General features: G+C 48.3%; 1 protein-coding gene across 8 annotated transcripts in view; it reads left to right on the forward strand.

The window, feature by feature from the left end:
• The window catches only part of BCL11A (BCL11 transcription factor A), a 75,368-nt gene that overhangs the window by 21,868 nt on the left and 40,242 nt on the right, over positions 1 to 13,258 (forward strand). Inside the window, exon 1 of one of the 8 annotated variants that reach the window (XM_071444673.1) lies at positions 660 to 807. The exons of the other annotated variants lie outside the window; for them this stretch is intronic. Within the exon in view, the coding sequence (XP_071300774.1) occupies positions 714 to 807 (94 nt within the window). The 5' untranslated portion in view covers positions 660 to 713. Of the gene's footprint in view, positions 1 to 659; positions 808 to 13,258 lie in introns of those variants that run through there. 8 annotated transcript variants of the gene reach the window in all.

Consider the following 13,258-nt stretch of genomic DNA (forward strand, 5'->3'; position numbering starts at 1 on the left):
CAGGTCCACAGCTTGTGCATGACAGCAACCTTTTCATGGTGGCTCCCACCCGTTCAAATGACTTTAGGAGAAACAAAGTCAAATTGATCCTCTCGTGCAGAGCTGTGCTGGGTGTGAGGGTGGCTGCACTTGCAGCCTTTATGGAGCCCTCACAGAACATTGCTGGGCCGTGCCCGACGTCAAGGTGCTTAGTCAGGAGGTGAGAATATAGACAAAATGCCTTACTGGTGAGAATAAAGACAAAATCTGAGATCTTTACTGGGCTACCTTTGTTTTTACTTAAAGTTCCTTGCTTTTCAAGAGGTGGATGTGGAAAGTTCCTTGCTTTCCAAGAGGTGGATGTGGTGGGCATGTAGTACATGAGGCTGCAGGGATGCTCAGGTCGGAGCTTCTTCCCAAGGATTCCTTCCTGGGGGTCTGGGTGGCCCCAGAGTGCCTGTGAATTGGAAACACAATCTGAATTTGTGGTTGTTTTGGGTGTTTTTTTGTTGTTTCCGATTATGCCGTTTCTGACAGTTGTTCAGCTACTTACCAGTCTTGGCAGGAGGCTGAGCCTGTAACATCCTGACATTTTTGCTTTTTAACAGGCCAGTCTCATCGTGCTGGAACAAACAGCAGCTTAACTGCGTTTCACTCTGGCTGATTTGAATAACGTGTACTCTGGTCAAACAAGAAACTCCTCAAAGGAAGAGCTGGACGCCTTGTTTCCCGTCATGCTGATGGACGGTGGATTTCAAAGTGCTCGGAAAGGGCATAGCTGGGAAACTCCCCCCGCTGCAAAGGGCAGCGTTTTCAGAAGTGTGAAGGGTAGGTCGGAGTGGGTTGGGTCACCTGCCTGTCCTCTGTCCCTTCAATGCTTTCCCAGCACCATGCCTTGCTGGATTGATGAGGTTTGCTTGGCACTAGAGGCTTTAGGTCACGTAGCTGTTCCTCTTGGAAAGTGTGCACGTGCAGGGATGGCCTCTGTTAGTTAAAGCTTTGCCTGAGCACTTTGCTCCATGTGGGCATCCAGGTCTGTGAGCCCTAGTTTTCGAGGAGGCTGGGAATATCATAGACTGCCATGGTTCCAGCCTTGTCTCCTCTCATTGCCCTTCAGTTCTTAGCTAGCAGCTGGTGATGTGTGGTGCACTGAGCTCTGCTCTGTAGGAGGAAAGTACAAAGGCTGGGAAGAGGCTGTGGCTCCACGAGGCTGAATGCCAGGGCTCTGGGTCTGGAAATCTCCTTCCTTACGCTGGTTCTTCCCTCGCTCCTCATGTTTTGTGTCAGACTGTAACTGGTTTGATGGTGAGCTTCCCAGTGACTTGGCACCCCTGTGTTTTTTCCCAGGAGTTTGCCTATGCACGTGTGCAGCTCCTGCGTGTGTAATGCCTGCACAGGACTCCCTGTTATCTGCTGATCGAGGTGTTTACCTCTGCAGCAGCATCCATTACTGGGGACCTGATGTTAATGAGCACACCCTGGCACTGCCAGGGCGAGAGGGGCAAGTGCTGAGGCACAGGGCGGGTGGCTCGCCTGGGTAAGGCCTGAGAGCTGCAGCACAGCGGGAATGAGAGCCCATCCTCACTGCTCTTCCTCCCTGCCCGTGGCTGAGCAAAGCTGGGAAGAGAAAAAGGATGTGGTTGCATCTCCAAACCGACCTGCTCTTTACCAAGACCTTGGTAAGGAGTCCCCACCTCCCTTTATCTCTGTCCCCAGGCAGATGCAGCTGTGTGGTCTGGGGGGCACGTGCTTGGCTGTGGCAGTGCCACGTCCCCTGGGTGACATTCACCTGTACGTCTGTGGGGAGGCAGCAGGACCTGCAGGGGCTCCCTGTGTTTGGGCAAGAGGCATTGGTAGCAAAGGTGGGTTGTATGTCCAGGAGACGAGGCGGTGACCTCTGGGTCAAGTACCTGTGCGTGGAGAGCCCAGGATATATATTGTACAGTGGGAGGAACAATGGGGCTGTAACAGAGCTGCGCCCAAAGAGGCTCCGGCCGAGCAGCCGGCTGCCTGAGGAGCGGTGTAGTGTTTCTACTTCAAACTGATTGAAACACCGACTCCAAATCAATGTTCTTGTCTGGGGTAATTCACGGTTTCTTCGATGCTAAAAGGACGCGGTGCGGGATGGGCGCGAGCGGGCCGGGCGCGGTGCGGAATCGGATGCATCAGAGGTCAGCTCTTTATTTGTTCCATCACGACTTTTGCTCAGTTGTCGTGTAATTTATGGCTGCTTTCACGTTGTCAAACATTTTCATTGCGGCTGCTTCTTAACGCACTCCTGACACAAACACGGCTGCCTAAAAGACACTGTATTGTTTCATAATCTGAGAGGAGGACTATAAAACATCAAATTACACTATCTTCAGGCTAATCTAAATGCACTACAGATTGAAATCAGAGCTCATTTGTCCCTGATGCAAATTATTAAGTTCTAATTATAAATATCCATTTAATTACCCCATACATTTTTATTCTGCAGACCTTCTCAGCAATTCTGTCTGAGATACAGTAGATGTATAGGAGAAAATCTGCAGTAATTAATGTGCATTTCCTAAATAATAAAGAACAAACATGAGCCACTTTGTTCATGGATGACATATCCGCACACACATTTTTAGCTATCCGTGTCACGGCGGCAGACGCTGAATGCTAATTCAAAAATAAATGGAAAAGACAAAAATTAAAAGTTTGGGGGTTGATTTCCCTCCTTTCCCTTCCTGTTGTGGAAAGAGCTGGGTCTTTCAGCGCCTTGTGCCCTCCTGGGGGAGGGATGAAAGTGGCTCTGGGAAGCACAGCATCATGTCCCTGGCCTCTGTTTCGTGGAGGTGCTGATCCTGAAGCTGCCTTGTACTGGAAGCCCCGGAAATCCAGAAGCATCTTGCAGCTAAACAAACTGAGGGAGCCACTCTCTGCTGCTCCAGCCTCTCCAAATTCTCATTTTCGTGCCCAACAGCAGCTGGGCGGGTTACAGAAGCTCCTCTTGGGCCACATTAGGGATGTTTGTGATCCCCTCTCTGCCTCTGTGCACTTGCAAAACCTAAGGGCAGAGACAGACGCAGAGACAGTGTTTGTGGGGGCAGATCCTGCTCAGAGTTACCCCAGGGGTAAATCCTAAGTGGTTTCCCTGCAGCCAGGAGAGTCACTTGGTAGGCACAGCAGTGTAAAGGAGCTTGGGCTCAACCCCTTATGCTCAGATTAACAGAGGGCTTTGTCTACCAGCCACTGGAGTCCAGGATAAAATCTTGGAGAATGTGGTAGAGTGAAGCCTGAATACAAGTGGTGCCTGTCAAAAATCACCAGAGGAGCACATGTGTGAGTGTGTGTACCCACACACATACATGGGGTGGGAGTCTGACTGCATGGCAGCTACTGTGAGCATTGCCACAGGCTTCATTTCATTGCACTCCCTATTTATACCCATATTTGCATCTGCTCTCTGGGTGATAGAGGAGGCTTTCTGGAAAGGATACTCGTGTGCTATCAGTAATTACAAACAGAAATTAGCTTTGAATTTTCTCAGACATATATTCCACTAAAGCTCCATTCATCTAATCAGTTAAGATGAGGGGCTGCAGCAGTGTCCTTAATTCCCAAATAACTTTGTCCTTATTTACTACAATCGTTTTATCTCAAACTTTGTCCTAGAGTCACAGGGCTCTAAGAAGAAAATCGTAAAAGTGTTGGTAGGAGCCTAAGGACCTTTATATAAAGAAACCAAACAGAACCCAAGCCTGATTCCTTAAATAGAAAAATAATTACCTTGGCTTTTCTAGCAGCAGTATATTTTTTGGAAAGATCAGCCTGTCTTTTTTTGTTGTTGTTTTGTTTTCTTTTTTTTCCAGAATCACAGTTAACTGTACTGCTTTGAAACATGTTTTTTATTATGATTCCTCTGCAGCACAGTCACTGTACAGATAATACTGCTTGAGATTTTACATCTTGCCATCTTTATTATGCAGAAACTTAAACTGCAGCCTAACCTGGCAGTCGGATGGTGAGTGAGCTATGCTGCAGGCTTGTAGTGCTTTAATTCCCACATGATCTGCTTTTCCCTGAGCAGCTGAATGTCTATCTCTGCTCATGTTGTTATTGTCTGGAGCAGAAAGTAAACTACGTGTCCCACGCTAGCTTTTCACAGCTTAGAAGTATTTACCTATTATTATTATTATTATTATTATATCCTGCAAATGCATCGGTGGTTATATGGCTGGTGTCTGGTGGGGTGCTCTGTCTGAGACTCACTGATGGGGTCACCTGTGTCAGGGTGTGATGTATGGATTATGTTTACTGTGGCATGCTTGGTTTGTGAGTGAGGCTGTGGCAGTGGGGCAGGTGATGAATGAAGATACTCCATGGTTTCATGCTCATCCCTGTGGCTCCAAGCCTCCAATACAATAAAGATCCTCTTGTGATACAGAGGGATTTATGTGCCTGTAGTGGACTTGGAGCTGAACTTGAGGGTGTGATAGTCCAGTGCTTTGTGGTATATTTGGTTGTTTTGGTTTATCTGTGACCTGGATAAATGCTTGGAATTTGTTGTGAAAACCTTGGAGATGGGTGAATCATCCAGTTAAATAATTTGCCTGGCTGAAATATTGGTCTGTTTTTCATCTTTGGGCCTCTACAAGTCAGCTGGGTTAAATTCATTGCCAAAACACAAATGGCCAGAGAGAATCACAGAATGGTTTGGGTTGGAAGGGACTTCAAAACTCGTCTGGTTCCATGCCCCTGCCACTGGCAGGGTCACCTTCCACTAGACCAGGTTGCTCAGAGCCTGATTCAACCCGGCCTTGAAAACTTCCAGGGATGGTGAATGTGCATGTGCTGTCAGGGACCCTAATGATTAATGCCTTCAGAGGCTTCCTTACCTTCCAAGATGCAAGTAAAGCATTAATTCTCTTACAAGTCAGGTTTGCTGTAGTGCCTTTACACCTGGGCTGTAAGATTGGAGTCAGGGCATGGGAAGGATGGCCTTCACCCTTGGGGCAGCTGGCTTGTCACTATGGCAGAAGGATGCTTGGAGCTTCCCACTGTTCTCTCCCATAGGTCTCACTTTCCCTTTTTCCCCCCACTGTGCATCCACTTAAATGGACAACTGTGGTCTGTATGCAGGTTCTTCTTAGTTATTTTATCTCCTGAAAGACTCCAACAAGCTTTTACCCACCGAGTCTACAGAGAAAACGGGCAGGCAATTTTTGTTTCAATTTAGGCGTCTCTCCGGAGCGCTAGTTCCAGAGACTGATCAATAGGTTTTATTGTAGACCTCACTGTCTCTAAAAGCACCGTGACCTTATCCCATCTAAAAATAGCATTTGCTCTTGTTGCCTGCAGAACCTTGACCTGTGACAACCCATTTGGAGCATAACTGACACGTGCAGTCAGCTGTGCATCCAAGACCCTTGTGCGCCCCGGGAGAAAGCTCCCTGTGCTCCTTGTAGCCCTTGTTGAGAAGAAGGAGAGAGGGAGGGGGTGTGGGGATGGATGAGGTGTCCTACTCCCTCAGGAATCCCAAAGTGGATGAGGGTTGGTCTTTTCCAGGTCCTGAGAGAGCCCTGCTCCAGCCTGTGGGCAGTGTGAAGTGAGCATGTCTGAGTATGCACCCTCTTCTTTTGTGAAGAGCCTTGCATGCAAACCCAAGTACACATTCACACCAGCACCTTGTGCCACATCCCTGGGTGAATTCGTGAGTGCTGCTCTGGAAAACATACTCTCCTTTGTTTCTAAGCTGCTCTTCTAAAATTTGGACAAAAGAAGGGCACCTGAGTTACACCATTTCCTGGTCAGTGGGTGTGTTCAAGGCAGTTCTCAAGGGCAAAGTGAGGGGGGAGAGCTCAGCATGGAATTTGGTGACCTCTTGATGCAGCTCAGGGGCATGAAGTGGCCTCCAGGTACTTCCTGCCTATGGCAATGTCAGGCAGAGAGGAGCCCTGTTGCACACCTGCATCCTTCACCAGAAAGGGCTTTTGTTTGGTGCTTTCCCTGCAAGTGGAGGGATGTGGGAGAAGAGGACCCTGCAGGGACCCTGGCACCCGTCTGCCGCCCAGCAAGGGTTAACCATCCTCGCCGGTGAGCAGGTCTGGTGCAGAGCCCCTGGGAGATGAAAAGGGAAGAGCTATGATTATAAAAGGTGGCATCTGTTCTCCCCTCTGACAAAAGCCAGGATGTTGTTGCCTCAGAGGGAGGTCAGGGTGGTATTAGTGCAGCTGATCACAGGAGAGCAGGGTGGGCCCGGGACCGGCCGCTCCGGCTGTTCCCAGGCGCGGGTTCCTCTTTGCTCACACAAAATGGCCGCTCCTGCTCCCCTCATGGCAGCCTATTATTAGCCCGTGTCACCCGCTTATCTGAGAGTGGCGCTTTTAGCTGCCATCTAAGTGCTTGACACTTGGGTTTACAGCAGATTAAATTAATTTTTAGGCTGGTTTGGCTTTACTGGGTGTAGACAAAGGGAGCAGCTGCCGTGGAAATCTAATCTGGCGCTGGTGAGGGTGGACAGGCCTAGCTGGTCTTCCCCTCTGCCTGAGTTTGAAGGGTCTCAATTTGCAGGGGACAATTTTGGTGTCTAAAACACCATCTCTTGGAGCATGGGCACCTGCATCCCCAGCTCAGTGCTGGGCCATGTCCCTATTAGTCAAAGCATGTTGAGATGGAGACCGTTTGGATGTGACCAGCTGGCAAGCGCAGGCACCAAACTGGTGCTCATCTTGTGTCTGTCCAAATGCTGTAGTGCAGAGCTCATGATAAATATTATTTACTTATTGATGAGTCTGTTGGTGCAATCCCTTCCTTTTGCTCCTGGGCATGTTTTTGTCTTACTCATTTCTGGCTAAAAAGCAGCAGGCCTTCAAGAAGATTCTGCACAAGGTTTTTCTGCCCTAAAAGCAGATCAGGTCAAGAAATTAGTCAGAGATGGAACTGACTTAATCACCAGTTGTTGCTGTGGGTGACTGGCACAAGGGATGGTCATTTCAAGTGGAGGTGGTGGGGGGAAAGGATTTTAAAACAGGTTCAGTGTCAGAGACTGAATTTTTTGAACCAGCTCTGAATGGAAAAGTCTGGTCGAAGACCTCTCCCCGCGGTCTTCAACTGCTGCTTGAAGGGCATTCTTAGACATTGGATCTAATACCACTCTATCTTTAAAGTTAGATTGAGAGGGATCAAAGACACCTCTCAAGATCAAGACACAGCTGGCCCTGCTCCAAAACTGCTTCCTCAATAACTTTCCTCAAGAAGAGAAGGGTAGCGGCAGGCCAGGAGTCATCAAGGTTGTTTGTGTCAGGAGGCATTTTTCTCTTTAGCTGGCTGATGAGGTTCCAGGGCAGCTGGTGCCTTGTTCTCCTGACGTGAGGCATCAGACCAGTCATCACCCCAAAAACCTGAGGGGGTGGGATTGGTGGGGCAGGGCAGCAAGGTTAGCCCAGAGCCGGGGTGAGCAGCCGCTCCACATGGAAATAGCAGATGTTAAAAAAAGTAATGGCTGGATTAAAACTCAGCCTCTGTCTTTGATTCATTGCTGTCTTTTCATGTGGCTTTGGGGTCAACGACTGGCATAAGCAAGTTCCATTTTCCCTGTGGTAGCTCAGCATTGCCTGGTGTGCAGCTCTGGCAGGCTGGCCTGCTTTCCCTTGAATCCTCATCACCCTTCTTACCATTTATTTGCCTCCTGGCATGGGAGAGTCTCTGTGGCTGTGGTTTGTGTGCAGGGTGCATTTCAGGGGAGCATGCACAGGTGCTCAATGGGCGTCACTATGGAAGGAGGTGTGGGCTTGGAGGCTCCAGAGCTGTGGTTTTCATGGGTAAAGGGCAAAGCACAAACACCTCTGGGGTTTCTCTGCCCAGCCTGGCTTTTGGGTTTGATCCATACCAGACTGATAATCACATTAAATTGGCCACCTTCCAGAATGAGGTCGGGGCAGTGGCAGGAGAAGGTGCAGAGCTGTGGTGAGGGTGCTGTGCAAGCCTTGGTGTGGGAGGCTGGTTGCCCCTTGCAGCCCTTGGCACGTTAAAACCTCCTTGAGCAGCCCAGGGGAACATACAGCGAGTCTGGCCAGGTTTTGGTCCTGCTGCTTTCCCTCATTCCCTGGGAGACTTTGGGAGAGTCACAAATAATTCAACTTGGGGTGGTGCATGGTGAGGATTCTGTCTCGATTTCAGCATGTAGTAGTGTGTTCACCTGGAAAATGAGAGCCTTTTTTGGGCAGGTAAAATATTTGCTGGAAAGTGTGACTGGGTGAATTTAGGTACAGCTTTGGCTGGGGGAAAAAAAAAAAATTGGAAACTTTTGGTCATTTAACCAAATCTAAAAGATTTTTTTCCTTTTATTTCATTTTCATTCTGTTTTCCCCTCTGAATTTTCTGTTTGGAAATCAAATGGAAAATCTGGTTTACGTCCTTCACTAATTAGGAAAATGGAGCCCCTGTGAAGGGGATTAAGTTTAACTTACTAATGACTGCACAACGATTTGACATCCTCCACTGAAAGAGAGTTGCCTGCTTATCTTGTCTTATTTGAAGTTTTGTTCAGTGTTGTGGCAAGGTGGAGGTTTCATATGGATTTCTGGGCACATCTAGAGGTACACCTCACCTAAATGCTTTGCCAGTAAAAGTTTTGCAACAAGTAGATAATGTGTTTTAATCATCCCAACAGAGCAGCCAGCACTGCTTTAAAATGTGTGTTGTTGGGATGGAGAGCCCTCCTTGTCCGTGGCATTTTGGGAGTTAGGAGGTGGATTTTATGGACTGCTGACTGTGCTGCTTTCCATCTTGATGGGGATGTCCATCCTGATGGGTGTTGGCCTGCCCTTGGGGAAGGTGGTGGCTGCTGCTCTTGCTAAGAAGCTCTTGAAAACCTGGTTTTCCATTCCATAACTCTCAAATTTAAATTTGTTGTTGGGGCTGCAGTATGTCAACCCAGTCAAATTCAAATCATGCTTGCATAATTCACACCTCACGTCTGATGGGAGAAAAAGTGTTTCCTTAAATTAACAAAAGCCTGTAATTATTTTCTTCTACATGTTGAAAATTGGAGAGGCATCTCCTTGAATTTTATTCTTTCTCTAATTTGTTTTTGCTGTTGTTTCAGAATAATTTAGTCATATATTTATTAGGAACTGGCAGCATCTGCTAATTTTCAGAGCCATCACAATGATGGCAACATAAAAACTTGAGGCCAGAAGTGGGGCCAACACCTTATTTGCAAGCAGTCGCATTTATTTTGGTGCTAAGGCTGCTCTGTTAGCAGAGGAATATGGTGTTCAGCATAATAAAGAGTATGAAAATTTGGCCCTGAGCAATTGCTTCTGCTTCGTGTGGGTCAGATTGCGGAGCCTTTACTCATCATGGTAAGTATTTATTAACCTTTGGAGAACAATGGCTGTAATGAGATTACCTGGGTAAGTGCTTATCCAGTGGGGAAGGAAGTTTTGGAGCCTGGGCCCGGTGGTATTTTAAGAGAGATAAGGATAAGGAGGGCTCTTTGCTCTGCAGGTCGCTTTCCTACCTGTGCCTGGCAGGGCTGGAGGGCAGCCCGGACTGGCCAGGAGTTAATGCCTTTTGAAGTGCTGGTTTCACTCTGTGTTGTCTTTCCCGGATTAGCCGTGCTGAGAGGGAGAAAAAGCAGAAAAAAAGTCAGTGTTTGAGTGACGTGGACAAAGTAATTGACTATCAGTATCAGGAATTACTGCACAACCATGCAGGGGACAAGTCAGAACACACTTTGACAAAACCCTTGCAACAAAGGGCTGCTCAAACACACCCTTCAGTTCGGGAGCTGTAAATTGAGCTTCAATTCCAGGAAAATACTTTTAGGCTTTGTGTACGTTTTTGTATCTGCTTGCAGCGCTTCAGTGCCGCTCAGGAGGTGACTGGAGTCCCCAAAAAGAAGCAGCAAGCGCCGTGCTCAGCCAAGCACCAAGATCAGTTGTTCATGTTGGTTCGTGGCAAAGAGGCTTTAGTCTTCACAAATCACATGGGATTTCTCTGATTCCCACCTCATTTTTCCATCTGGCTCTTGTGTACTTCTGAAAAAAATTTGGGGAGGCGAAACAGCTCCTCAGTCATGTTTTAGTTGCTGTTTCTCTTACAAGGGAGAAACTAGAGGGGGACCTTGTACCCTGCTGTGAGAGAGCGATGATCGTTCCCTGAGCGGCTCCACACCCATTTCTTCCTACAGGTTAGAGACACATTTTTGGCACTGGACACGGTAAGCGTTCCAACATGTTTTAATCCGTGGCTCTCACATCTTTAAAGGTCTGCTGTCGTGGCTCTGGGTGCGTGCACGTATTTCAAGGTATCTGAGTAGTGCAAAATGTGGGTAAAATACCGTGACATGAATTTAATCTGTTGGTAGGAGTTTGCTCTGTGTTTGTTCTGCCTGTCCTTCGGTGACACTTGATGTCCTCAGCTTTTTGCCTGTGACTTTAGATGACTCTTCTGGATTTCCTGGTGTCTGGCAAAAGGCTAGTGACAATACACTGTTGATACTTTCTGCATTTATTCCTAAATGCTGAAACCTGTTGACTGCTTTTGCTGGGCGTGCAGAGTGAAAAGCCTTGGATTGTTCATTTTTACCCAGCGTGCACCTAGGTGTTGAAACACAGTGCCAAAATTGTGGAATTTTGTTGAATTGGGTTTTTGATCAGACTCCAGATTGTGATTTAATTATTTCCTGATTTGCCCAAAATGCAGACTGTGCCAGTTGATTTTCCCTCCTCTTCTCTGAATGGCATTGCCACAGTCTGAACACAACCAGCCTTGTGATTTCTCAGATGTTTTTTTTTAGAGGCAGAGCCATAGGAGCAAATGTCTGGGGAGGACCTTCCAGGTCACTGGGTACAGTCTGTGGCCTTCGACATCCAGAAGTGCTGAAATGGCCTCGTTTTTTGTTCTACTCAAACATGCAGAGATGAGAACAGTGCCCGAGGAGGAGGGAAGAGGAGATGGATGATCCCTCTCTTGTTGTGGGAAGATTCAGCAGTTGCCCTTGGTCCTTTCACCTCCGTGGGGCCATGTGAGGGTTACAGCATTTGAGACGTTTCCCAAAGTGTCAGTGTTCAGAGCACCATTAGGAAAAGATGAGATGAATGACCAAAATGTAGGGGCAAAACAAATTAGGCAGTTCAAAAGCTGCAAACAAGTCATTTGTGGGGAGTAACGAAGGCTTGCGGTTGTGAGGCCGTCCCTTCTCCAGCCCATTGCCACTGTGTTTATAAATCAGGGGAACAAAACAGGAGCCCTTGTTAGGCCCGGGTGACATTAAGGGTGCATTTAGCTACGGAGTGTAACACTGGCTGCTGTAAAATCAGATGGATGCTCGAGCTGTGCTGCAGCTTGTGTGGAGATGACAGCAAGGCTGTGCCTTTGGGACTGGGTCAGGCCTTGCTTGGATATCATGTTTCCTGTTCCACAGAGAGGGACTCTTCGGCTCCATAGGTCCAAGCCAGGTTTTTCCCCATTTGGAGCTCTCCAGTTCTGCCTCTTGAGACATATCTCCAGCAATTCCTAATATCCACCGACCTCTGCTCCCTCAGGAATAGACCCGACACGTCCCCTTTAGGCAGTGGTGCCTCCTGTGCCCTGTAACTCCATCTGTAGGGCCCCTGGACATGCTGAAACCCTCCTGGTTATCCTTGCACACACCAGGAAACCTAACTGTCTGTGTAGGTGCTCCTAAGTGAGCAGTATTATATTACCCCACATAAATGTCACATTAATGGAGCATTATAACCAAAAGATGCTCGTAGATCACTCTAAACCATTTTAGGCATCTGTTATGCTTTCGTCATCTGCTCCTCACCCATTTGTTTGTGTTTGGGATGGGAAGGATGCTGCCAGGAGAGCCTGGAGGGGACCTGGGGGGAGGTGAGGGTGGGCTGGAATGACGAGCAGCCCACCTTATGTCTGGAAGCTGCTCTGGGGTGAAGCCCAGCTCCACCAGACTGTTGGCCATGCTGGAAGAGGCGTCACGAGCTGCAGCTTGGCTTTGCAGGGGTGTCGATAGAAAGTGCTGACTTATCTGAGCTGGCTCAGCGCCTCCTGAAAGTCCAGTGCAGGCACGGGGGAGCCCACAGTGATGCCTCGTCTGTGACGGCTTTCTAGATCACACCATGCAACACAGCCCAACAAAGGGCTTTTAAATCCTAGTCAAGAAGACAGACAATAGGAGGTCAGAGTTTAAAAGAGAAAGTGTGCCTCAGACTGATGTAATTCCCCTTCTCCCCCCTTTTCTTAGTGTGAATCCTTTGATATTTGAGCAGGGAAATCCTCTTTATCGGGAAACTCCACCTCCTCTTATCTCATGCTCCCTCGAAAATACTATCTGCTCTCCCGCCTTTCAGCCTCCCAGCCCAGTTTGTCCTGGAAGCCTCCCTGTGTGGGCAACACTGCCCTCCCATCCCTCTTGCCAGGTGTGCACAGCAAGGCTTGGGGCTCCACACTGGGATTTGCTGTAAGTGAACACCCTCTGGCTAAGGATGCTTGTGGGCATCCATGCTTGCCTGTCCTCATCAGGATCCTGGGAGCATAGGGGGTCTGCAGATGAGGCAACCTCAACCTGTTGTGACATTGCCCTCACAGCAATCAGCTGGCAAGGCTTAGGTGGGGAAGCCTGCCCATGTTTACCCTTCAGCACAGAAAACAAAGGTCTCCCTCACCTCCTTGTACTGTGGAGCAATCTTTCTCAAAAAAGATAGAAAACTGGCCATCTTGAGTCAGGCCAGAGATCTGATGTCCTCTTCCTGGCCTGTACAGAGTGGGAGCCCTTGGAAGCAGCAGAAGACACAAAGCAGGCAGGGAATTTTCTATTCCCTGCTGTGCTGTCTTGTCTTCCTTTTCCAGCATTGTGGGTTGGGCTGGAGTATCCCCAACTCTTCCTCAAGGTTGTGCCCATCCCTTCTGGTTACTTGCATGTATTTTGCTTGAGCTGGGGCTTGGGAGGTTGCATTATATTGCTGATTGCATCAGATAAGTTGTGTTTCTTAACCTCCTTGCAATGGCCTCCAGTAAGTCTTGTTAGGACTCTTAATTTGCTCTAAGAAACAATTGCAAAGCTGGGGAAAGGAAACATCCCTGTGTGTGCACTCAAAACCACTGGGGATCTCAGCAGGGCTGCCACAGCTCTGGGGACCACAGAGCTTCTGTCCCTCTCCAGCCCAATGAAAATCAGATTGTGGCTCTGACCTGAGCTGTTGGTAATCAGAGGACCAGGCTCTTCTTTCACTTAAGCAGATTTTCACCTGCTGTGGATGTCAGTAGGTGTATTCTCAATGTGTGCTCACGTGAGGCA

Source organism: Agelaius tricolor, unplaced genomic scaffold (assembly GCF_023055355.1).
Source record: "Agelaius tricolor isolate 1412-34295 unplaced genomic scaffold, bAgeTri1.0.p SCAF_1, whole genome shotgun sequence".
NCBI lineage: Eukaryota > Metazoa > Chordata > Aves > Passeriformes > Icteridae > Agelaius > Agelaius tricolor.